Below are 26,532 nucleotides of genomic sequence, written 5' to 3' on the forward strand. Positions count from 1 at the left end.
CAGAGGACCCCAGTTCAGTTCCCAGGGCCATGTCAAGTGGCTCACAGATATCTGTAATTCCAGCCTCAGGGGATCCAACTACTTCTTCTGGCCTCAAATGCTGTCACACAACCAACACACATATACATACTTAACTAAAAATTAAAATTAAAGTCTGAGAATCGCCATTAGTATCAGCTACTATATAATCAGATAGTGGCTGGATCCCAGAGCATAAGGGGAAGTGTCCAGAAGGGGCCTGTGATGGTGCAGGGTACAGACATTCACTGAAGTCCATCTGTTAGAGAAGCATAGTGACACTCACAAGAGTAAAACGATGTGGTGTCTCAGATGAGAAGATTATGTGTTTATAAACGGTGTGAGTGGTGTGAGTGGTGTGTGGGTGTGTAGGGCAAATCTGTGTTGCTCTTTTGCTCTTCGCTTGAGCGATGGAGACAGTATCTGGGACTGAACCTGGTCAATAAGCCCCAGTGATTTTCCTCTCTCCAACTCCTTCCCCTCATCACCAAGAGCTTGCATGGTTATGCCCAGCTTTTTACGTGGGTACTGGACTCTGAATTCAGGTTTTATTGTTTGTGCAGTGAGCACTCTGAACCCCTGAGCTATCTCTCCAGTCCCTGGATTAGGATTTAATACATTCCAGGACAGGAAGGGGCAAGAGGATGAGAAATGGGTGTATAGATGGATAATATACTTATGCTAATAATATTTCAAGCTCAAGTTATAGTACAGGAAGGCTGATTGAAACTGAGTTACAGAAAGGAATGAAAAGGGCATATGGCATCTTTTTCCTTCCTTTATGTTCAGTCTCTAGGGCTGGGAGACTGAGCCCAGTATCTCACAAATGTGAGGCAAGAATTCTAACACTGAGCAGCAGTCTCAGTCCATAAAGGGTTTCTTAAAAATATGCCAACCAAAGGTCATGAAATCACACGAGAAAGTTGAAGCCTATTTGTGCTGCCTCTTAGCTTGAGATACCTGCGGACTCCGGAGCTAAGAAGAACACGATAAACTCTAAAGGTGAGAACTACACAGTGGCGAGGGGGAAATGGCCGCGAACACTGCAGGTTAGTCGACTTAGGCTAAGCCAATCATCAAAATCACAAAAATAAAAAGTCAGCACAATCCACAGCGCATCGGATACTCCCGGCTGTCTCTCTTGACTTGCTGCAGCACTTGCCAGCAATCAAAAGTAAAAACAGCAGAGGGGGAAAAGGTTAGTACTATTTTTAATAAAAATGAAAAAACAAAAGAGTGTTATGTAACCAAAAAAACCCATTTTTATAAGTAGGAAAGAAGAAGATTTAGAATCACTATAAAGAACAGATGGAATTGTATGACTGAACTTGAAAAAGAAAAACTGAACAAGTCATTCATTCATCTTGCTCTGTTCTGGGGGAGCCACTGAAGATGGTGATAATGTTCACACAATTCTATTTGTTACATACAAACTTTCATATTAATATTTTAAAAATATAGACTTCAAAATTTAGATGTTCTTAAAAGAACTGACTCATTTAATTGTGTTCCATAACCAGTTTGGACACTGAAGAGTTACCATGTAGTCCGAGGAAGCGATGAACTCCACAGTTGAATTCTGAACTTCTGGCCGTTTGTGAGGCTCTCCATAAGACCGAGTGAGGGGGTTGTACAGAAACTCTTCGGGAACTAGACAAAAGTAAGAAGCAAAGAGCATTTAGCAACAACTCACCTTCATCACCAATACTTAGGATGTGTACTGAAAAAGGAAAGCCTTTAAACTTCTAAGCTTTTTAAAAAATGTATTTTCTGGGAAAAACAGGACATGGGCAACCCTTTTCCTTAGACTCATGTCCTATTTATTACATCACATGATATAAAAAAAAAAAACCAGACAAGCACAACTGGGAAGCAGCATTAGCAGAGAACCTCAAAAATGAGTATAAAGGATAAGAAAACACGTGCCTGTGTGTGTCTATAACAGTCAGCCTGAATTCACTGAACCAAACGCACAAACTGTTGGTACATGTGAACACATGTGCCCCCGAGTGGCTTTTTAAAGTGACATTTCATTTCGTTTTGTTTTACTTTGCCCCGTCTCTCTCTATTGTCAAGGACCTCTCCAGAGATCAGACTGAAGGCTCCCTTGCCTGTGTTCTCTCCATTACATGTCTTGAACGCTGCTTTGAAAGCAAGGAGAAAAACTACAGAGAAAGGTGTCATACAGTGACGCCGACACTCACCATCATTAACTCTATAGCACAGGTTGCATTTCCACCTGCGCTGATCAATGAAGGACACAAAGGGGTTGATGTACGTCCGACAGGATCGGCACCTCACAATGGTGTTTGATGTTATCACTGGCAATTGCTGGGAAAGAAAGTAAAGACGTTGTAGCAGCACAAAGACCACAGTGAAAACCAGGACACAAACACGCCTATGCCATGTACAAGACAGTATGTGTGCTAGTAAACCTAGTGACATGCATGCTCAGCAAGTTGAGCGACTATCACTTTCCACAAAGGTAAGCCATACTGGTATAAAACAGTCAGGAGCTGACCAAATAGCCTGGTTAGCCAAGAAAACAATGTTGGGACCTGTCAGCTGGCCTGAAGACTAGCAGCAACGGAGCAGCACACAGGACGGAAGAGAGTCCTGCTGTCTGCTGAGTGTCTGCCCCTGGTAGTAAGCAGGGGAGGCTGCTGCATAGCTGACAGCCATCCCACAATAGACAAGAACAGAAGTCAGTGACACAGAAAACACACCTCTATGCTTAGTTTGGAAAAGAACTTTATAGTTAGTCAATTTAGAAAATACAGAACACATTAAAATATCACACACTATTCTATGTCCCTGAATTTAGCCATTATTATTTTATATGCTTCATTTGGAATTTTTAAAAAATCAACACATAATTTTTGTATTTAAAGTCTACATTACTATCTTATCATAGTAATAGCTGCACACCACTTGTGAGGGAAAAAATGAAAAATAAACTGAAAATGAGAAAATTAAATTTACTCCTAATTCTAGAACCTAGAGGACGGACATAACTATTAATACTTAGCATACATACTTCTAGAAGATATCCTATATGGAATCTGTACTTAAAGAAAAACTCTCAGCAGCTGGACACAGTGACACACAAAAGGCAGGGTAAGGTGGAGCTCTGTGAGTTCGAGGCCAGATTGTTTTACATAGTGAGTTCCAGAACTGCCAGAACTAAATAGTGAGACCCTGTCTTGAAAAGACAAAAAACAAAAAGAAAAAAAGAAAAAAAATCTCAGCTATGCATAGAAGAATTGAACTGTTTTGGTTTAATGATAAAGGTTGCAATAGTGTTTAAAATACATTGTATTTACTGAATGAATAAACCCAAAGGACTGGTTATGCATTATAATTACTTTATTTTCTAGTCACTGATATTTCCATCCATCCTAGCAGGCAAGTAAGCATCCCATTAGAGAGAGAGAGAGAGAGAGAGAGAGAGAGAGAGAGAGAGAGAGAGAGAGAGAGAGAGAAATGTAGCTTAAGTATAAATGTCTCTGTCTAAATGTTTTTCTAAACCTTAAAATTTTAATTTTATTTTCTTGGCCAACCAGGCTATTTTGTCAGCTACTGCTAACATTATCTACACAAAATGTCAAAAGGTGTAGAAGACTCTAGCAGGTGCCTATTAACCCAAATGTACCATAACACAACTGCTTTCGTTCATCAGATCTGACATTCTTAGGCTCCCTCACAAGGTTATTTAGTGTCAATGAGACAACTCCCCTCTTTATCTGGACATAACTGTTTAAAAACGACTCTTAAAGTTTACACATTGTCTATGGTGGCTGCAGCTTCCAGCTACGACTAAAGGGCAAAGTGAGGCCCAGACTTTCTTGCCTCACAGAACTGGCTGATCACATGTCAGGCAGGCAGCATACAGCTGTGGTTCACATCTGCCCCGCTGGGAGGAGATGGAGGCTGTGGCCACTGCACACCAGCGCCTGCACAGAGCAGGTGCGAGACCTGCTGACTGAGTCTTACAGAAACTGTAGTTGTTAAAGGAAATGTATTACATTTTATTTATTCTGTATGGGCCACAATGTGTGGGGTGTGCTTGCCACAGCCTGAATGTGGAGGTCCGAGGAGAACTTGTGGGAGTCGGCTCTATCCTTTCACCACGTGGATCCTGGGGATCAATCACCAGCCCAGAAATGGTTATTTCCAACTCTAACAAAAGACGACAAACATTCTCACAAAACAAAGAAGTCTGGATACCTTGGACATGTACCAGAACCTAAGTATTTAAAATGTACTTTACCGTCAGGTCTCTGAAGGGATGTAACAACAATCCTAAGGGAAGCTTAGCTTTATTCAGTAAAGCCTGTGTCTGTGGGATATTTGTCAAGGTACATCGAAATGAACTGAAAAGACACAAACATGCAGTATGTTAGCTATCGGGCATCTGCACCTGAAGAGCTGAGAAGCACTCTGCAGGTTACCACAGCTATGCGCAGGAGGAAGACCACTCGAGCAGGCATGAATGGAACAGAAGTCAAAAGCCCTAAATCGAGAGCCCACATTTCCACAGTTGAGAAGCACAACACATTCTAAATAAACAACACGAGCACTGTAGAGCAAGGCAGCAGCTACAGCAGACACGCTGTCCTGAAGGCTGTGTCCCTGCTAACACACTCCTAACACAAGACTGTTCCCGTCACGGCTTCACCTCGGGCCTAAGCCCACACACGAGGGCCGGCATCTACCTGAACTCCAGGGTACATTCCCGCTGTGCTGGACATCTGGACAGGGAGGGCTGCTCCCGCAGGCCTGGTGCACTGCAGTACAGGATCGCAGAGCGTTTTCACTCTCCCGAATCACAGCTTTCTGAATAGAACTTAAGTCTATGATACCACAGAGCTCAGGAAACTTGTGCTGTGGACTGCCTTACTCAGATCTGGAAGGCATCCAGGAAATGTTTACTGACTCAAGGATGGGCCCTCTGTGTAGGTCCTAGTACCACAGGCTCCAGCGTCTAAAATGTTTCGAGTAAAGACAGGATGCTCAGGAGGTTTCAGATGCTGGAGTATTTCAGAGTTGCCGATCAAAAATGTCTGACCAAAGAAGTCGATGAAAACATTTCAAAAGCTGGGAGCATTTTAGAGAAAGACTACTCCGCCTGAATTCCTAACTGATGACAACACTGATGCTTAGAAGAGAATGTCTCCACCTTAGAGCCACGCCCACCCAGAATCACATTAAAAGATTTGGGTCTATCCTAATCTAAAGACAGTACTAATTATTCTTTTTACTTTTGAAGAGTGCCACTTTCAAAAACCATAACCAAACAAAAAGCATATACACAATTCCCCTGACTACAAGAGTCCCTTAGTAGTCCAGACCTGTAAGCGGAGATCATCCTAACTCAGCATCCCAAGAGTTTAGACCACAGACATACACGACTGCAGCCAGCCAAGCTCTCACACACATGCACACACTCACTTAACTCCTAGAAAATGTGTAGCTATTCACTAATGCAAGGCCATAAGCAACCCAAGAACAGCTTGGCATAGAGACAGGTAGCAGCTGTCAGCCTATAATCCTTGGTGCTTTTATGAAAACCATCTTAGCACTGCCTTTGCAAGAAAAGTCTGAAGAAGGAAATTTTCAAAGATGACCTTACTTAAAGAGTCAGGGGTTCTGGGTAGACGGCTCAGCAACAAGAGTGCTTGCTGTGCAAGCAAAGGAACTGAGTTCAAATCTCCAGTAGCCATGTGAAAGAGCCGGAGTGGCCAGGTGTGCCCGCTGTGAGGAGCAGAGACAGGAGGACTGCAGGGTGTGCTAACTGCCAGCCTGGCTGTAGGCTCAGTGAGTGACTGTCTCAAAGGAATACAGCACAGTGACAGAGCAGAACACCTGATGTCTTCCTCTGGCATGTGCCACCACAACCCCAAAACAAATACAGTGTGCCACATACTCACAGATCCCACACACAGACTCCACACACTCCCACACACAGTCAAACTGAGGGAAGCTTACATCTATTTCTATCCAAACCAAAACAGAAAAGCCTACATGAAGAAAATCAAAGGACTGACACCACATTGCCTATTTCTGGAGTCTGGAGTCATGCATTGTTTTCAAAGTTCTCTGATTGCAAAACACTAAAGGAAAGGAAAGAGTACCTACTCTGGGCTACAGTTTAACTTGCTGAGCTCTGCACTCAGGTTAGGTACAGGAGCCCAAACAGGAGTTGCAGGCAAGATATTCTTCTCCTGGGTGAGGTTCACAGGTCTGAGGCTTTCTGGCTGTGGAGAACTCTGTAGACTTAGTCCTCCTAGACCGGAGGACAGCTGGTTCACGCCCGGATAATGCTGAGAGAGAGTCAAAGCAAAAGGAGAATTATACGACAAATATGAAGACAAGTTTCTGAATGCTAGATTTTAATGCGAAGAAAACTCAAGATGGCAAGAGAATTTACATCTGTTCACTGTCATATCTTAACAGTCAATTTAAAGCGTAAGTAAGCATTTATAGCAAAACCAAATTTATTCATAATGTCAAGTTGTTCAACATGAAATAATACAGTTTGCATTGGACAGGGATGATAAATGTAGAAGCATTTTCAAGTTCTATTACTTATCACGTTTCAGCGTGAGCCTGTGCCTTAGAATGAACATGTATCCAGAGTTCTGCTCCACTTTATACTTGTAGTATTACTAGGAGTTCAGAGCTTTCTCATTTTTCTTTTGTTTTGTTATGAGACAGGGTCTCACTATACAGATCTGGTTGTCCTGTAGACCAGGCTGGCCTCAATGTCACAGAGATCCGCCTGTCTCTGACTCCTGAGTGCTGGGATTAAAGGCGTGAGCCACTCACTATGCACTTCATAGCTTTATCTTAGGCCAAAATAATTAATATTGTCATAATTTAAAACTACTCAATCTTTGAATTAAGTAAATCAAAAATTAACAAAAATAATACCGACATTTACACTTCTTTTGTTTTAGGTCATTTGCATAAGCAGTTAGTTCTTTATGGACTTTCCCTCAAAATACTCTATTTATACAACCACAAAAAATATTCAGCCAAGGAGATAAAAAGCAATCCTTAAAGCTGAAGAAATAAGTTCTACTACCATGAAAAATACTATTTTTCTAATCTTACTGCCTCTTGGGGTACGTATCAAAGTACAAAAATTACGATAAGACAAATCTTTTAGTATATGATTCATACAGAAACAACTTTTCTGTATTTTCACTTTTGTAAACTTAAATTTCTTTTTGTGAATGAATGCTTTGTTTGCATATACATCTGTGCACCACTTGTGTGCCTGGTGCCGTTAGAGGCCAGAAGAGGGCACCAGATCCCCTGGCCGGGAGAGGCTTGTCACAATGGAAGTGCTGGGAATTGAACCCAGGTCTTCTGTAGGAACAGCCAGTGCCTTTAATTCCTGAGAGGTCTCTCCAGCACTAACAAAACAAGCCTTATATTTAATAATTGTACACTTGCAATAAAAAGTTGATGCTATTTTTTGACATTATTTAAATATATTAAGCATAGTCTGAACTCTCCATCGGTAAGCTACAAATAATAGATTTTTTCAACTATGGACCAAAGATTGTATTATTTTGATATGAAAACTTTACAAAAAAGTATATTCAAGGATTCTCACTTCACTCTTCACCTGTAGTCAACATTTTAAATTAGTTTTCTACTTAATTCTTTTGCTACTATTTATATTATAATCTAGGATGTACACACCACTCTAACCACAGGCTTTTTAGCAAGGAAAGAACAAAAGAAAAAAAAAGGATCTACCGTTTGTCTACATACAGTAGACATCTGAAGTAGACAGTACACAGACATCACCAAATGCTAAAACCTACTAGGTGAAAACTTGTACCGTATTCACTGAGGCAAGGATTTCAGTCAGATCCAGAGCTCATGGATGTGTCTAGTCTCACTAACCAGCTTGCTCTGGGGATGTCAGGGCAGTGGACAGCCATGTCCACTCAGCACGTACATGGATGCTGGGATTCAAACTCCAGTCCTTGCCTGGCAAGTGTCTTATGACTGAGCCATCTCTCCAGCCCCCATGTTTTCTTTCTAAGCTAAGCACAAAAGGAAATGCTTTTGTCATTTTGCTCATTGCCCTATGTTCTATTTTCTTCTCAATAAATAAAAACAAGAACTACTTCCCACTACTTCCCATTCTAAAGACAGGTAAACTGAAAGGTTCTGAGAGACAGCCCAAGAAAGCCATCAGATGATCCTGAGCTACCACACTGGTGGTCTGAATGAAAAATCTCACTAGAGACTCATGAATTTGAAACATTGGTTCCCAGTTGGTGGCATCTTTTGGGGGATTTCTGGAACTTTTAGGCCATGAAGACTCGCTGTAGAAGTATGTTCCTGAGAGCTGCTTTGAAAATGCATCACACCACCCCACTCCCACTTTGTTCCTTCAGTTTCCCGTGTCCCACGTCATGAAATGAGATCAGTCAGCTTCCTGCTCTGGCCACCTCATAACATGTATTCCTCACTGGGGACATAAGCCAAAATAAACTCTTCCCTAAGTCACTCTGGGTCACAGCATTTTATCACAAGAGAAAACTAATTAACGCAGCTACCGAGATCACCAACTAGAAAGCACTTCTGTTCATAGCAGAGTCTTCAAGTAAAGAACAGAGTCTAAAATAGATATTATGATACATTCTCTTATTTTATGAGGTGAATGGCACCTTAGTGATATAAAATTTTAAAAAAGTTAATATTAGGGGCTGTAGAAGTAGCTCACTTGTTAAGAGCACTGGCTCTTCAAAAGGACCCAAGTTCACTTTCCAGTATCCATGTTGGAAAGCTCACAACCACCTATAACACCAGTGCCAAGGGGCCCAATACCCTCTGTGGTTACCCACACATGGCAGATATACAGAAATAAATTTTAAATTACCATTTAATTTCCTGATTATAAAAAATACCTGTACAAAACTGCAACAAACCTAAAGATACAATAAAGAAAACCCAAGTTATAGCCAGGTTTTTTTTTCCATCTAGCCTCTACCTTTGTAAAGCTCTGATGATCAAAGATGTGCTCCAATTGGTATTTTACAATTTTTATCAATTTATCAAACATGACTGGAAACACACCTGAGGATATCCAGAGTATGCCGGGCCACTGGGATGTCCACCAGCGGCTGGTGGTGGTGCTGCATTCTGATAAGCAGGCTGAAGAGTGGGGTAGCCATAGCCAAAAGGCTTTGCTACCTTTGTGGGGTGAGGAGCACTGGGAGTAGGAGCTGCAGACAGAGCCTGGGGGAGGGTGGGGTTAGGTTCTGGGCCACGGTCAGGAACAGGGCTGCTTGCTGAAGAAGAATGCATATCTAGCAAAGAAAAAAATGAGTGTTCACAACCCCAAATCAGGATGGTAAGCAATAACCCTTGGCACTGTTTTCTTTCCAAAATGTTTTACGTGACAAATGCAAAACACACAGACAAATCATCCAACTGTAACATCTATCAATATTCTGTCAATCTTATTTTATGTATTGCTTTGTCCTATGGATAATTTCAACAACAAATTCTTCAGCTACCACTCCTAATAATACCATACACACTTAACACAGTAGTGTATATTTTTGTTTTTTAATTCTCTCAGCAGAACTGGGGCTAAGGAGCAGAAAACAAAACAAGACAATTCAGATTATAAATTACATAAATTACTCTCTTTTCTAAATTGTCCTTTATCTGACTGCTAATGTAAGATGTCCAGGAGAGGAGCTACACATTTCCTACAATCACCCAGAAATCGCATTATTTGCATAATAAATTGTGAGTAGAGTGTGAATGGTGTCTAGACTTCCAGAACAACATCTGGCATCATTAAGTGCCTAAGAAAATTCAGGGACTGGATGTCCTTTATTTAAGGGCGTAAGCTACCAACACCCAACAAGGAACCAGTTTTTAAAAGAAGAGAAAATTAGAATACTGTTCCCTATTATTTTTTTTTTTAAGAAAAAGAGAAAAACAAAACAATAGATTTCTTCAGGGGTTGTTACAGGATGGTTTTAAAGCTGAAAAATGTCCTACTTTTTCCGATAAAAATGCAGTCTGCTTTCGATACTTGCTCACAGCCACCTTTAGAGTGACTGGTGGCTAGCAGCTTAAACGACACAAGTTACCTGGGTAGCTGCCTCCTTCCAGGGCATCGTAGCTGTTGGGCAAGGGCGAAGCACTGCTTGTGGTAGAGGAGCTGTCAACACCTGAAGGAAAAGCAAACAGCTGCTGAGTTCCAAGTGGCAGGGCATCTTACAGCTACTGTTGGCACGTGAATAAAGATGGCTCTGCTGAACTACAATTCCCAACTCTTGTAAAAACTACAATGACTGATGTTTGAAAACGCACACACACACATACACACGCACATACACACGCACGCACACGCTATCCAATGGCTCAGCAGGTAAAGGCACTTGCCATGATAGGCTGAACAAATGACCACCCAAGTTTGAGCCCAAGAATGAGAAAACCAACTCAGCCCAGTTGTTCCCTGGACTCCGCAAACTGGCCATGGCAGGCACATGCTCACCCTGACAAATACATAAATGTAATAAAAAATTATTTTAAAAGAGTAACAAATAATGGTGGGGAGAATCTGCAGCTGATGAGTGGAATAAAATTCAGTTAGACATACATTAGCTTTAAGAATAAACAAATTCTAAAGATAATCAAATATAAATTTAGGACTAGCAGGTATTTTAACAGAACCACACCTGAAATATTACACCCATCAATCTCAAGGTATCAAACACACTCTATAAGTACTAGGAAGTTTAAGATAATTAAGATGACTTTTAGCACAGCAGAGCTGTTACATATATTCATAAAAGACCCTGGGGTTCAAGAGATGGTTCAGCAGTTAAGAGATCTCTCAGAGGACCTCGGTTCGATTTCAAGCACCCACATCGCAGCTCCTAACTAGCTATAACTCCAGTTCCAGAGGATCTGATGTTCTCTTCTGACCTCTATGAGCACACATCTCGTGTGTGTGTATATATATATATATGTATATATATACACATACATACATACATACACATGCAGGCAAAACACTCACACATATAAAAAGCTAAAAAAAATAAAAGAAGAAGACTTTATGGCTTGGGTTTCTTCCACATAACATGAAAGTATTTTTGTGCCTCCATGATCCTTGTGCAGAATACAGATCAAACAATACCCACCATACTGGATAAGGGAATATAAATGGAAGCCATGCTAGTAAACACAGATATCAGACAATGAGCACTTACTGTTTGTGACCATTCAAACCGGTTAGATTAAGAAAGGCTGAGTGGTGCTAGGACACATGGGAAAATAGAACATAAGATACAGTTCTTTCATTCATTCACTCAACAAATACTTCATTGAGAATCTCAGACAAGAACAAGAGTGTAGACACTGATACATAGTATAGAAAATTGATATGGCCCCTCTCTTGAGACCAAAGTGACAAAACTCTCTAGTACAGACATTATCCCAGGCTCTTAACTCAGATACAACCAGGATTTTAGCTTTTTGTTTCCTTTTTTTTTGAAAATAAAGTTCTTATTTTAACTTTTTATACAGTATGTATCATATATTGAGCACATCCTGTCCAGTAGCTCCCTTTGTTCAGACAATTTTACTTTCACTTTCGTGCCCTCTATATGTGCATGAGTTTATACATCTATGGAGGAGTCAGAGATGAGAGGAAACAAACAGATTTGGTCTTTCTAGGACTGTTTACGTCCTAGAATAATCACTTGATATGATTATCTCAGTTACACTCATTTTTCCCTACAAACAAACACTCTTTATGGCTGAAAACAAAAGCCTCCATTGTATATAAAAATTACTTTTTATTTATCTCCTCTTCTGTTGTTGGACACCCAGGGTGACAGAGCTTGAACTACGTCTTAGTTAATTTTTAACTGTGATGTAAAAAGAACAGGCATGCTAGCTATCCTTCACTGAATCCCTTCAGATAATCTTAAGAATTAACAATACAAAATATACAAACTAAGCATATAATCAGCAGTTATCTGTATAGGGTTGGTTTATTCACAGCAAAGAATATGATTTCAAAACAGAAAACTGCAAGTGCAGAGTATGTCATTTACCTGCTAGATAATGTTGGGTCAGTTAGCACCTCCAGCAAGCACATGGCTAGCTAGATGGCTCAGTAGGTAAAGGCACTTGCCGCCAAGCCTGACTAGTTGGAAGAATAGCTGTATTTGCTAACAGCACCCATCCTAAGGTGATTAAATAGAAAGCTATGTATACACATGCCATGTCTCTTAATGAGGAACAGAAAGGAATAGTTCTTCCTGTTTGTCAACATATAGAACTCAAGCAAAATGCTGACTGATGTACGGGGTCAAAAGTCTCTCAGTATTGGGTGGGCACAGTGGCACACAACTATAATTCTGGACTTAGGAAGCTCAACATTGAGCTTAAGCCTGGGATACCTAGTGAGATCCTGTCACCAAAACATAAAAGTATTATAGTACTGGCACTAAAAAAATATATATGCTAAAGGCAGGTGTGGTAGTACATGCCTGTAATTCTCACACTCAGAAAGCTGAGGCAGAAGGATCATCAAGTGTGAAAGCAGCCTAGGCTACATAACAAGACCCTGTCTCAAAACAAGCAACAAACAAGCAAACAAACAAAAACACAGCAACTCAAATAATTACCAACAGATGATGGCGAAACCAAATTGCTGTATCTAGCATAATCGACTACAGTTCGGTCAAAAGAATTAGGTACTCACAACTGCCACAATGTGAACAAATCTGAAAAACACGCGGAAGGACAAAGGCCAGACCAAAAAGAACGCATACATTATACAGTCCTATTTCAGTGAAGCCCTAGAATGGGCAAATTTAGAGTTGGGGTAGACTAGTCACTGTGGGCTGAGAGGAGAGTAAAAGGGGGAGCCACAGTTAATGAGTACAGGGTTCTCTGGGGTAACAAAAACTCTTCAGTCCTGTTTAGCTCAGCCACAGAGCTGGCCACAGGGGAAAGCCCGTGCACCACTTCTAAGTGTTCACCACACCATACTCCTGAGGACACAGCACTCTCTGGTGTTGGACATAAAAGGCAGAGAGCACATGAGACGATGCTCACGTCACCAGCTATGAGTGCAATGGGAACCAAGACATAGCACACTGTGGTTCCACCTTCACACCACCGAGGCAGGTAAATACCAAGAAGACTCATAAGAGCATTTTTTTTGGGTGGGGGGGGGTAAGGATACAGAAAAATTGGAAACTTCATGGAACTGTACAACAGTGTAGCCATGGCAATTTCTAAAAATATAGTTACTATATGGCCAAGAAATGTCTTAAGATAAATGAAAATAAACTTTCAAAAAAAAAAAAAAAACTTGCTGGCAAATGTTCATAGAAGCAAGGCTAGTTACAGCCAAAAGATGGAAAAACCCAAATGTCCACCAACTCAGAATTTAGGTCACTGTGGGTGACACCGTGGGTGACCTATGCTCAGAAAAGAAGTCAGCCACAAAAAACACAGCAGTTGCCTGAGCTAAGTGTTTGAGAAAGGCAGAATGAGAAGTGACTGCTAGTTTCTATTCTGGAGTGATAAGAATGTTCTGGAACAGTGATGGGTAACAAAGTAAGAAAATAGTAAAACTTGCTGAACAGTAAATTTAAGTAATTTAATTTTATGGTATGAGTTATATGCCAATAAAACTGCTATAAAATACTTTGGTTAAGGTAAAAGTAGGCAGGCAGATCTCTATGAGTTCAAGGCCAACCTGGTCTATGTAGTGAGTTCCAGGCCAGCCAAGACTTATACTCAGACCCTACTTCAAAACAAACACCAACAACAATCTATGGTATATTCTATGACCAAAAATGGTTTAACTGTAACTACTAAGAAATAATAATTCTTGCTGGACATGGTGTTGCAGGCCTCCCAGCACTCAGGATACAGAGGGTGAATCTAAGCTAGTGGGTCTACACCTGTGGTTCTCAACCTCCCAAATGTACTTTTCACATTACATAATAATAATAATAATAATAAATAAATAATAACAATTAAAAAATACCCTTTAATACAGTTTTTCATGCTGTGGTGACCACAACCATAAAATTATTTTTGTTGTTACTTCCTAACTGTAATTCTGCTACTGCTATGAATCATAATGTAGATATATGATACGCAGTATATCTGATGTGACCCTATGGGGTTAGAGACCCACTACACCACCACAGCCCGGCTCAATTATTACTTTTATAGAAACAGTTGTTCTAATTTATTTAGTGATTTTTAAGTCTGCTCATTTACTTTCAGAAGTCCAAGTCCTGTCACGGGACTGAAGCAGAGTCAGGAGCAGTCAGCGCAGATGAACAGAGGATCAGATAACCCACTCTGGTGCATTCAGGCCATCTCTGCCACCACCAGTCAGCACTGTACTGAACATGCACACGTGCAAACACATATGAAACCTGTATGTTGACATTCTCAACACGCTTAAAGACATCTCCACATCTCCATGACTTCCCTACAACCCTAGAGGAAAACCATCTGGATAACCTTCACACTGTAACCCTTCAAACTATGGCTTACACTTGGCTCGTACCTTCACTTCTCAAGACTTCTGTACCACCCTATCCTCCCTCTGGCCTTACAATGTAGTTATACAAACTGCCCACCAGTCAATACACCTCCTTTCCCCTTGTGTTCAAGGCCAGGCCACTCTCGGCTGAGCAATCCTTCCCCTATGCCAGTAGAAAAGCATTTCCTTTTCAGGTAAGGCAAAGCTTAAAATCCCAAACTGCTGCCTTTTCCAGTTGTCCTGTGGTTATAAGTGCTGTTGCTCTACCCTAAGCATTTGGGGAGGAGAACAAAGAACAGACCTGACATTTCTTATCTAAAATACATGGGACCAGAAAGGTTTCAGTTTAAAAAATATTTTCTATATTTTCATATATTTATATTTTAGATATTTATATATAAAAGATGAGGTGTCTTTAAAAGCAAATCTAAACATAGAATCATTTATATTTCATGTGTACCTTAAACATGGGGTCAAAACGTAATCTTAAATATTTCTCGTGCATCCAGGATTACCTATGAGCTATCACGAGGAAAGCACTTCACACTTCAGATTAGGGAAGTTCTACCTTGGCCATTTCAATGTGAAAGCTAATGTTAAATGAACAGGGGATTTTCTACCCCCCTATAAACCTTAGGTAGCTCTAGGTTCCTCAGTCTCGTTACACCAGAAATGTAAGAATGAGGCCAGGTTGGAGAAATGCCTATGAATGGCGTTCTTGAGAAGAACTTCCCCTCAGTCTATACTGGTTTTGTCCCAGCTTTTGAATAAGCTTTGCAAACCAAAGGAGGAAAACAAAAGGAGTTACAATCCGAGGAAGCAAAGGAAAGAGGAGGAGGCCAAATGAACATTTGCCTGCACTTCACAGGGAGAGCCTGGCTCCACAAGAAATAAAACAGCACAGAATCTCTGAAGCTGAGAAAAATGTAACAACACTGAAGCCTGAAGAAAAGGCCTAAGTTATCCTGTGGGGTCAACAAAGCCAAGATATTTCCTAGCATTGCTCAAGTTTAAGTTAACCGTATAAAAGGAGGCTTTGCTTCCACACATCTTACACAAAACTTGCAGAAAAGTGAAAGGCAGACCCCATGTCCAGCAGCTACTGGGTGAGAAAAGTGGCTATCCCACCCCTCTGACCATTCTTTATTAGTAACCACAGGTTTTATACTAGCAACCACCCAGGGCCAGAAGGGTTCACCTAGTCACAGACACATGAAAGGTGCACCAGTGAGAATCAAGGAATGTTCTTCTCGTTCTCTTTCTACCTCCCCATGTCCAAACAGTGTTAGACCTAAAGGGAGGAAGACAGACATCAGAGCTCATCTGAGGGCTCTGCCACCAGCCAATCCAGAACAAGACGCCATCAAGGGGTCGTCATAAAAATAAGTCCAACTCATCACTATAGAACCCCGAGAGTTTGAAAATATTAATGAACACTAAAGCAATGGGTAACAGCTGAATAAAGAACACGGTATTCAGGACTGGAGCGATGGCTCCACCGCTAGAGTACTTGCTGAACAATGAGGGCCCAAGCTCAGATCTCAGCACCAACACAGCAAGCCAGTATATGCCTGCATTTCCAGCTCCAAGAAATCCAAAGCACCTTCTGACCTCTGCCTGGATACAGACCCACGCATCAGCATGTGTGCACATACAAAAACAAACACCAAAAATCAGTACATTTGCCCACCTCAAAATCTCTCTAAAATACTTACTAACTTCAACAGGGAAAAGAGTGACTTCACAGAGTCCGTGTGGCAGATGCTCCGCATTAACAGACATCACCAGGGGCACTGCCAATATAACACTGCTGTAGAAATCTGTCCAAGCTGCATGCTCTAAACCAAATGTGGCTATGAACATGCCATTCCAGCAGCTCAAGGCCAGCCTCGACTCTACAAAGAATGTGAGACCAACCTGGGGGCTACGAGATACTCTGCTTCAGTAAGTCACAACAGGGTCATCAGAACACCTCATAAAATAATGGGCCTGTGTGAATGGAGTTCCCAGACACAAGCCACAGCTGTGTTAAACAAGCTACGAGACTGACAGGTTTTAGAAAGCAGGAATGCTAGACTAAAAGCAGAACTGATTTTGAGCTGGCTGTAGCTCTCTCCTGGGCATTTGTTTACTTCCCACCTCTGAGTGTGAGCTGACAGCCCAGTGACTTATCGAGCAAATCCTTCTGGCATGTAGAGACTCAGCCTCCACCAGTGCAACAAGAACGCCAATCAGATCGCATCTGAGCCCCACAGCAGAGGCTCCTCACTGTGCTCTGTGTCCCATCTATCTGCTGTTTCCACCAATATATTTGAGAAACACCTTGATTCATGACTTGACTATCAAAACTCCATGAAACCATTACCACATTGGAACATGGTGTTTAGGGAAACCCAAGTCTGTGTTCTTAAGCCAGTAACTCAAACTGGGCGTTGAAAAAATTCTCTTATTCCCTATGAACCAAGTGTTTTGCATCAACAGCTATTGAAGACATATCAACTAAGTTCAATGAACTATTATGGACTGGACCCTGGGCCAGGAAAACAGTTCTAAAAAGTGAAATTGTGACAGTTACTAAGAACTGACCATGAACTATAACCAGCCATTACAGCACCAATGTTCAATTTTTGTAATCGTACTACCTTGGTGACCAGGCAAAATACACTTCAGTATTTGATAGTAAAGTTCATGTCTGTGATTTACTTTCAGACAATAAAGGTAAAAATACATGAAGAATTATAAAGGTGGTTAATTTGGGCAAAACATATATGGGAGTATCTTTTAAACTTTAAAAATCTGAAATCATGTTAAAATAAAAAATAAAACATTTCTGAAAAATAAATGATGTTTTACATATTAAGGCTAATTTCTTCCTAACTGGAATCTCTTATTTTTATCCCCTTCAAATCATGTGTAAAGATTTGAATATTTTAAAACATATACACAGACCAGCCGCTTTTGGTTAGACAAATTGCAGCAAATCCTTCCATCAGTAATAAAGGCAGCAGGAAGAAAATCGCAGTCACATAAAATAACTTGAGTGAGCATGGCTCACTCGTCTACTTTCCAAGTGTGGGTATTAGTGCAAGAACTGCACTGTCTCATTTTTAATAGCGTTCCACCTATCAAGAATAAAAAATAAAAAGAAGCAGGTGGTCACCACGCAACCATATACCCTCTTTAGTGATGTAACATGAGCTGCTATTCCAAGAGCAGGCAAATACTAAGGTGGCTCTTCTAAGCGCATGCTAAGAGAGCCCAAGGGGACCCAGATCCCAGAGAGCAGTATCTTATTTCTCTAGCACATTACAAAGTCCGTAATCATTTCGATTAGTCTGAAGAAGCATGCAAAGCAGAACATTATTCCTAAAGGGTGCTACAGCCGTCAGCAGGGCTTCAGTCGGGCCTCATTCCTTTGCACACTGCTTGGGAAGACAGGCATGTCTAAAAGAAGAAAACATTCAACCAGCATCAAAGATGTGACCCAAACCGAGCCGTTCAATTTGCTCAATCTTCAGACATTTTCTAAAGGCTAAGATTGTAAAATAAAGGCAGTTAAACAGGCGAAGACGGAAACTGTGTAAAGCTAAAGCAGACCTGCTTCCTCATCCTCATCCTCCTCTTCCTCATCATCGGAAGCTGATGACAAGGGAGTTGGTGTGGAGCTAGCTTGATTATTAACATAGTCACCATACTGCATGCCTGTAAAGTGGAAAGCACAAACACAAGAGTCAAACCAACAGGAAAGTCAAGGAATAAATCTTTACATTAAAAGTGAGAAAGAACTCTGACATTCCAAAGAACATTCCCAGCGTGCATATTAATATCAGCAGATTATTATCAAAACCGAACCATTAAAAAAATCTATGCAAAGCAGTTTAGTAAAAGCAATTTTAATTGGAACTAACTGATTTAAGCATGAAAAAAGTACCATATATTACACTGACTTTTGGAACCCACAGTGGTGTTCTCAGAAAATAATTTTAAGCTCTATCTCCATTTACCTTCTTCAGCCCTGGGGCTGTTGGGGTGCACGTCCTTTGAGAACACACTTTCCTGGCAGAAAGTAACCATTTCTACCAAACTAAATTTGTATGGCTGCATCCTAAACACATTCAATACTAGGTTCCTTCTGTATGCTAATCCCACCTTGATGGCAGCTCAGTTGCCATAACGGAAAAGAATGACAGTTAAAAAACTACTGAGCACAGTTCTCTGCTCACTGGGGACACTGTGGCCTTAGGTTCACAATGACAGAGAAGTGATTTCATGTAATGCCCAGGCCTGGCGGTGTTACCCTACAGCCTACACGTGAGTGTGAAATAAGATCAGTATGTCTGAAGTCCACCAAGAAGGCAGATGGTGGGAAAGGCATAACCTGGTGTGTATGTAGGACCTCCCTTGTCATACAATTACTACATGTTATTACTTAATCTGATGAAGTCAAGATGTGAAAATTAACATCCATAAAATTTTAAAGGAAAATACAACTAATCTAGCTTTAAAATGAGAACTCTTTAGAAATAGGAGTGAACACAGGCTAACAAGGAAAATCTTACAGCTCTATTCTGAGAAAGAAAAACTCCAGACACAGAGCTGGAATCTCCATGAATACTCAATACGCTCGAAGCACTGTGGAGTGTCACCAATCACAGGTTCCCTGCCTCATATGCTCTCACCATTATTCTCTGGGTGGTCTTTTTGGTTAATGTGGATACAGAGAACTCATCCTGAGAGTAAGAAGTGGCTGGTGACAAGCACATTGGACTGAGGTCAGAGGTGGCTAAGGTTAATCTGAAAAGCTTTCAACTTCCCACTAATATAAAGAGAGTGGTGAGAAATCTGCTAATTTTGCTGATTTGGGGGTTCATTTTACTTTTTTTTTTTTTTTTTTTTTCAGCTGGTTTCACTCTGTAGTCCAGCCAGGTCTTGAACTTGAACAGAGACATACTCCTCACGTCTCCGCTCCCTAAGTGATGAGATTACAGGTGTGAATTATCATACCTGGCCAGCTGAAACACTTAGTACAGTTAAAAGAGTAGTTACCTTGAATTCATTTGAAAAGGTAAAACTCAAAATAAAATAGGTTCAGGCATTACACGACAAACAAATTGACACCTTCCGAATTCAGTGACAACGATCCTCTAACCCCTACTTAAAATGGAAATTTAGCTAATATTAGGCCATAAGTTAAATATACAAAGAAGTTACAATTAAATAGAACAATAGCAAAAGGATTTTCACAGAAGAAATCCTTAAATTTAATGACTTACTTTACAATGTCACACTTCTTCAATGGGCTACTAGCGGTGTACACGTATGTGTGTATACAAGATGACACAAGACAAAGAAGATATTCTGTTTGTTGTATTTAAGAGAGGCCAGTAAAGCAAACAGTGAGAAGAGAACCATTCTTCATGACTAAATTAGTACGATTGTTTGCTAATGCTACTCGAAAGAGCCACAATACAAAGCAACTTTGTATACATATTATAAAATAAATATTTTCCTCTCCTCCAGATTTAACAGATTTATTTCAATTATTAGAAAAGAATCCAAAGCCTAGTTGAGAGAATGAGATGGCTAAACAATGACAAAAATTCATATAACAATCATTTAATTCACTTAAACTAACATTTAAGTCAGAGAATAGTATTATGTATTGTAGACTTTAGAATACACTGTGGTTGTCCATTTACTATATTAACTAAACATCACATACCGTTCTCCTACCATGACTTTCAATGTGTTTAGAAATTAGCTTACCTTTGCTTGTTCAAGTAAGCTCCACTAAAATCTTGGGAATATTAATAGTTAAAAACATGACATTTCAGAACCACAAAGGAATGATAATAGCTTTGGAATAATATCACTCCACATTTAAAGGTCCTGTTTCAGATACGTACAGTATATTTAGAATGCAACAAGCAGCTAGCTGTCCCATAGCCAACTCCAGCATCCAGGAATCCCACAGTGCTTCTATTCAAGCCCTCCCTCTCTAAGAGCTCCTACCCATACACATGGGTAGGAGACTGGAACACCACCTCCTAGAGGTCATTCTGAAGCCCACACGGAACCCCACGGAAAGTAACCCATCTTCTACTCTTAGAGCACCGAGCTGGCCAAGACTTTCAAGCTGGGACTTTAGTGAAAGCAGGAGGCAGCGAGCACTCCCAGGATCTGACACAGCAGTCATCAGACTCCAGGATTTAGCAGAACCCTCCCCAGCAGCGGGGCCAACAGGAACACTCAGGAAATACACCAAGAAGTTAGATTTCTCTGGGGGTTCTCCTACTGAGCTCTCTCAGAAACCTCACTGTTCTGACAATGCCTGGACCTTTGCAGGCATATTTTCCCATGGCATGTCTTTCCTATCTAACATTGATTACTGCTATTAAGGAAGTTGAAGAAAAACTCATTTGTTTCCTTTCCAGTGTGTCCAAATTAAATAAATCCTCTTTCCTTGCCAATTCCTATTTCCTAATTTCTTCTGGAATACAGGAAAATTAAAATTATGAACCCCGGGGTCAAATTTCACACCCTCCTTGCAAAATAAAATAAGCACACACCCTATCCTACCCCATTCATCCCCTGGTGTGGGGATGTAGCTGATGTAGAGCGCATGCCCAAGGTGCACGTGAGAGCAGTGATACCTCCCCTAATCCAAAACCACAACTGGATTAAATCACCTATTACTAAAGGTCTTCTGCAGAACACAATCTTTGGGACAGTTTAACGAAAGCTGTCTTTACTGTCTTTCACTGTTTCTGAAAACAAAACAAAACAAAACAAACAAAAACCTGAACTGGTCTCAAGGGAACAACCCCACTGTGAAGGGCATTTTATTTTTTAATTCAAGAGTTTAATTTTGAGCAATTTTTATCTTTCCTAAGATTATCTTCAAAGCACCCACATTAGAAGACTTCACAAAGACTCCCACGAAATACCAGCTTTATAAACACTCAAGTGCCTATTCCAATGATACTATTTTTCCACTCAAAGAAGAACCTTGTTAACAGCCTTTACCTCCCCCCACCTTACAAAGGCCACAGTAACTTGACTTACCTACACTTCACTCTGAAATACTGCACTGAGGTATAAAACCTCTCTCTGTAACTACACAGAGAGTTTCCTCATTCCTTAAGGGACTAATGAAGGCACCCAGACTCAAGCCTTCCTTTTCTGAGGTACCTCAGGCGCAGGCGAAGCACGTTAGAAAGAGAGTCTCTGTCCCATCCTCTGAGGCGGCAGAGGTAAGGAGGTTAGTGGGCGTGCTTTTATCAGCCTGCACTACCTACCGTTGAAGAACTATCCATTGTCTAAGTGTGCAGTGAGAGCAAAGCAAAAACAGAAAGGAGGACTCAGCAGATGAGCAGCGCAACAGTGCAGAGAAACACTGGACTCTGGCAGAACTCGGGGGGCAGAGGCAGCCGAATATTGAGTTTGAGTTCAAGGGCAGCCTGGGCTACACAATGAGTTCCAGGTCCATCAGGGTTATATAGTAAGCCCTTGTCTCAAACAAGCAAATAAGCAAAACACCTGGGACTTGGGGTTCAATTTAGGTTTAACCATGTACTAGTGGTTAGTGCTTAAGAAGTTATTAACTGCTCTGCCCAGTAGCCTGGAGTCTGGGAAACCTGACTGGGGCGACGCGGGAATGAAGATACTACAGACACTGAAGAAATGACAGACACACATACAGAAAAGCTGAGATCGGGTGGGCTTTGCTCTCTCTGATGGAGAGCGCTTACTAAGCAACCCTGACACTCAGCATGTTTATTATGTACAGCACAAGGAAGAGGGGTTAGTCTTGGTGGGGTGTCTCTGTGAGGGAGCAGTCTCAGGTGTAAATTTCCAGGAGGAAGCTGCAGTTGGGAGGAAGAAGCTGCAGTTGGGAGGAGGAGCTGCAGTTGAGAGGAGGAAGCTGCAGTTGAGGAGGAGCTGCAGTTGGGAGGAGGAGCTGCAGTTGGGAGGAGGAGCTGCAGTTGGGAGGAGGAGCTGCAGTTGAGGAGGAAGCTGCAGCTGATGCTTTTTGTACACACTGTCAACATTCGAGCTTGGACCAGGGGAAGGCTTTGGCCCCGAGCCTGACCCAGAAAAGGCTTTGCCATGTCCATGGATCTGAGGCACTGGGGTCCTTGACATGGCCATGCTCATGTCAAACATACACATTCACTCAGGCCTTCCTCTGCTCCCTACATCTCCCCTTTCTTATTTCTTAGATGTTCCCGATGACTCTCCACGCTTAGTCCAGAGGTGGTTCGCTGAAATGCTCAACACCAGACTGCAAGGATGAGAAGAGGAAGAACATAACAGCCGCTGTGTCCAATAAAAGCGAAAGAAATGTTCTAACAGGTTAAACAGACTGAAGCCTGAGGCTTGTTTTGTGATATTAGGAGAAACAATCTTACATAGCCTTCTGCATTCCTAGGGTGTGCTGACATAACTGGGCCAAATCCTCACTATCATTGTGGGTCCAAATCCCTGGGGGTGGGGCTCAGCTCGTTCCCCACCATTGGCTGTTGCTCTAAGGGACTGCTGTCACTCACACATGTCAGTAGTCATCTGTGCAACAGTCAATTCTGTCTGAATCTAAGGGTTGCAGCTCATCACCAATAGTTGAAGCGAGCCCACCAGGACTCCAAGTGACTCCAGAAGGGTGTAATCAGATATAGAAGGATGTGACCATGCCACTAACTGAAAAAGCAGTGGCCTGGGGCTGTAGGTCCAGTAGGCTTTTCCCCTGACTGGACTTACCTGAATGGATATGATTACCAGACACATCAGAAATATAGCCGCTGGGTTATTTCCCAACCCCAGGCCTCGTGCTCCCTCCTCCGACATTTGCATCAGCCTTTTTATTTGACCCCATGTTGGTGGTGTGGCCCTCCTTGAAGTTTGTGCAGGAGGCCTCCTCCTTGGAGACCGCTCGACTGGCTTCAAGGGCCACACTTTGGGTTTCTCTGTGGGCTCCGGTCTCAGCCTCTTCACACCTGCAACCAGGAACTTCACTGCATCCACAGCTCTCTAGACGCTTGAAGGTACCCAAAGTGACTGTTCACACCTTCAGGGAAGACACAAGAATACCCTCTTCCCCACATTAGCACGGGGAACAGGCCAAACCTCTTCCTGTCACGACATGTTTCTCTAGCACCTTAGGTTCTATTTCCCTTTCCTTTGGTGACCAGTGCCATTCTGTGATGGAAAGGCCATCTTTCACATGATTTAAAGTTTAATGTAAATAAAGCCCCATCTAGAGAATTGGTAGGGGCAGAGAATTTCCCCTTTTTGTTTTCCTAATTGTTCCTTGAGTCATCTATGGGACCTTTCTCCATTAGCCTGTTTCTGAGGGTTGTAAGGAATATCCGTGTTCTGAGCACAACAGTTTTGTAATGCAGAAAAGTCGTATGCAGGAGCACTGCCCATCTTGAGGTGCTGTGGATGGCCCATGACAGCAAGTGCAGCAAGGCAATGAGCAATAGCATGTTGGTGACCCATGAGTAAGCAGGACATAAACAACATGAGAAAAGCGAGCAACAGAAACATGCACAAACTGTACTCTCCCAAAGGAGACACATGAAGAACATCCATCGGCCAGACACACTGAGACATAACATTCCATGGTCAATGCCGCTGTCACACGTGAAAGAACTGCGGTGGGTGCACTGCGTAACTACTGACCTAGTCTGTTCTCAAAAATGGCAAATTCATTTTGTAAAGAGGAAGCATTTTGATGACACAGAGAATGATGACCACGGGCAGCAAGGCAGACGGCACAGCAACAGGGAAGCAGAGTGCGGATCCTGAGACCAAGGTGTCAGTCATGCATTTGCATCAGCCAATGGTCTGGGGAGAGCTGAATGTGGCCAAATACGTCAAACACAGCAAGGACACCGACATGGAGAGTTTCAGGACCCTACAGAAAAGATGGGAGAGAGCTTGGCCTGGAGCCTGACCAATGTAGGCTTGCCCTACTCCTACTGCACAGGAGCACTGGCTGCAAATACTGACAGAAGGAAAGGCAATCCCATCCAAAACTATGCAGACTGCCGCGTTCAGCTCATGGAGTACATTTTGCGTTACTTCAGAACCCAAGCAAGAGTGTCAGGCAGCTATAATGTTGCTAGAAGTGTCTGTAAAGACAGTTCTAGCTAAAGCAAGGGGTTAAGATTGTATGACCTTAGGGAAATAACCCCAAGGGTGGGTGTACAGCATACTATCTTGGTTGGTGGGAGATGGAATCAAGTTGACCAGGTAATTAACTAGCCAAAGAGCACTGCCAGGCAGTGGATTGCTGCCAGAGCCAGTGTTATCTCCTGAATATGGGATGGCATTTACTTCTGGCTCTTCCAGAAGTAAATTCCTATAGTGTGAGTCCCTTTGCCACCTACTCATAGCAAATTCAAAACCCTGGATAAGTAATGCCCTAAATGCAACTATTTCAAAATTCTCTGCAGTTGCCAGAGTGCTCCACTAGGGGTCATGGGTGATTTCAGGATTGCTAGTGAAAGAGATGTGGCTGGGACCCATTTATGTACCTGGACACAGCCCCTTTCATACAGCTAGAGCCATCCCAGCCTCAAAAGTAATACAGCACTGAGAAGAGGGATCAGTGTCCCCTCCTAAATTTTGGAAAACGAGAGAAAGTTCTTGAGTAGTAAGCTTAAGTCCGAGCCAATTATATCTGCCAACTATTCTTGAAAATTATCAAGAATTTTGAGAAAATCCTTGCGAGCTTCTGGCTTTTGAGGGCATATAGCATGTTCCTTTATAATTTTACCTACGTACTAGAATGGAGATGCCTTCGTAATCTTTTCTGGAGAAACAGGTTGAAACGCCTCTTTTAGTTTCCAACAAAGTTCACTGTCCATTCAGAAGAATCAGAAGGCTGATTAGAATATCACCATCCAGTGTGCAATCTAAGCCTTAGCCTTTCATCTGCAAATTCCTAACACACAGTAGGGCCGATTTCACACCCTGGGCAAGGGCTACGACAGACTATGATTGGTCAGGAGAGGGGAAAAGCAAAATCCGAGAGAGCCAAGATGTAGCCAAATGATGAAAACAACCCTTGAAGTCAACTACAATGAAATAAAGATGCGATGGGAGAGCAACAGGTGGCGGTGGCCCACTGCCGGCATGACTCTGTACAGCTCCTATAAACTATAAGTCCTAAACAGCCTCTATGTACCGGATTTCTTTCTTAAGGTAAGATTGGTGTTAGGAATTAGGAAACTGGTCTATGTGCCCAATAAGTGCCCTGTAACTGCTTCTCCATTAAAGTAGTATAGGCAACCCCCACCTCCCGTGAGTGGCCACTGATCTACCCAGTGAGCTTTCTCTGATGGCCAAGTGATCTGGGAGGCCAATTTCCCTCAGGCATTCCGTGTAGCACTGACCAAGGCTGCTAGTGAAAACCAGCAGTCATGCGACACCCCACTCCCAGTCTTTTACAATCACCCCGAGGATTTATGGGAGTAGTTGCTACTTGTATTCTACCTAAATCCCATAGAGGACTAAGTCCTGGTGTATTATCTAACAATAGCAAGGCTTTGGCTATAGAAAAGGATGCCCGGTTGGCTCAAATATATCAGCCTCATAAAATTACAAGCATCTTTGGCAGGGCTATGGCCTTCAGCACCTTGATGACCTCCAGCATCCTGGCATCTGATCACAGTGAACTTTGTAACGGTGTCCAAGCCTTTCAGACTCCCTGCAGGCTGGCTGTGGTTGGCTGAAGTGGTTATGCCGGAGGCCCGTGTGTCATTCCACAACCACGGGCACATCTGCCCTGGTATCAATAAGTTCAAGAAAAGCTTTACCAATTAAGTTCAGCCTCATTTCTGAGTGATTGTCTGTTATTCTTTGTACTTAGCAACATGGTTTGAAGACCCAAAACCTCCGTCCTTATGGGACTAAGCCATGAGTACTAATATTGGGGA

General features: G+C 42.0%; 1 protein-coding gene across 4 annotated transcripts in view; it reads right to left on the reverse strand.

Annotated features, from left to right (window-relative positions):
* Positions 1-26,532, reverse strand: part of Sec24b (SEC24 homolog B, COPII coat complex component) — a 63,201-nt gene that overhangs the window by 13,305 nt on the left and 23,364 nt on the right. For 2 of the 4 annotated variants that reach the window (XM_050134722.1, XM_050134547.1), the window contains 7 exons: positions 18,188-18,292; positions 10,152-10,232; positions 9,121-9,353; positions 6,157-6,341; positions 4,289-4,391; positions 2,223-2,349; positions 1,559-1,668 (listed from right to left, as the gene is read on the reverse strand). In XM_050134722.1, coding sequence (XP_049990679.1) covers positions 1,559-1,668; positions 2,223-2,349; positions 4,289-4,391; positions 6,157-6,341; positions 9,121-9,353; positions 10,152-10,232; positions 18,188-18,292 — 944 coding nt within the window. The remainder of the gene's footprint in view (positions 1-1,558; positions 1,669-2,222; positions 2,350-4,288; positions 4,392-6,156; positions 6,342-9,120; positions 9,354-10,151; positions 10,233-18,187; positions 18,293-26,532) is intronic. The other 2 variants (XM_050134805.1, XM_050134636.1) reach the window with 1 other exon arrangement.

The sequence above is a fragment of the Alexandromys fortis genome, unplaced genomic scaffold (assembly GCF_014885135.2).
Source record: "Alexandromys fortis isolate MF-2015 unplaced genomic scaffold, M_Fortis_MF-2015_v1.1 scaffold_19, whole genome shotgun sequence".
NCBI lineage: Eukaryota > Metazoa > Chordata > Mammalia > Rodentia > Cricetidae > Alexandromys > Alexandromys fortis.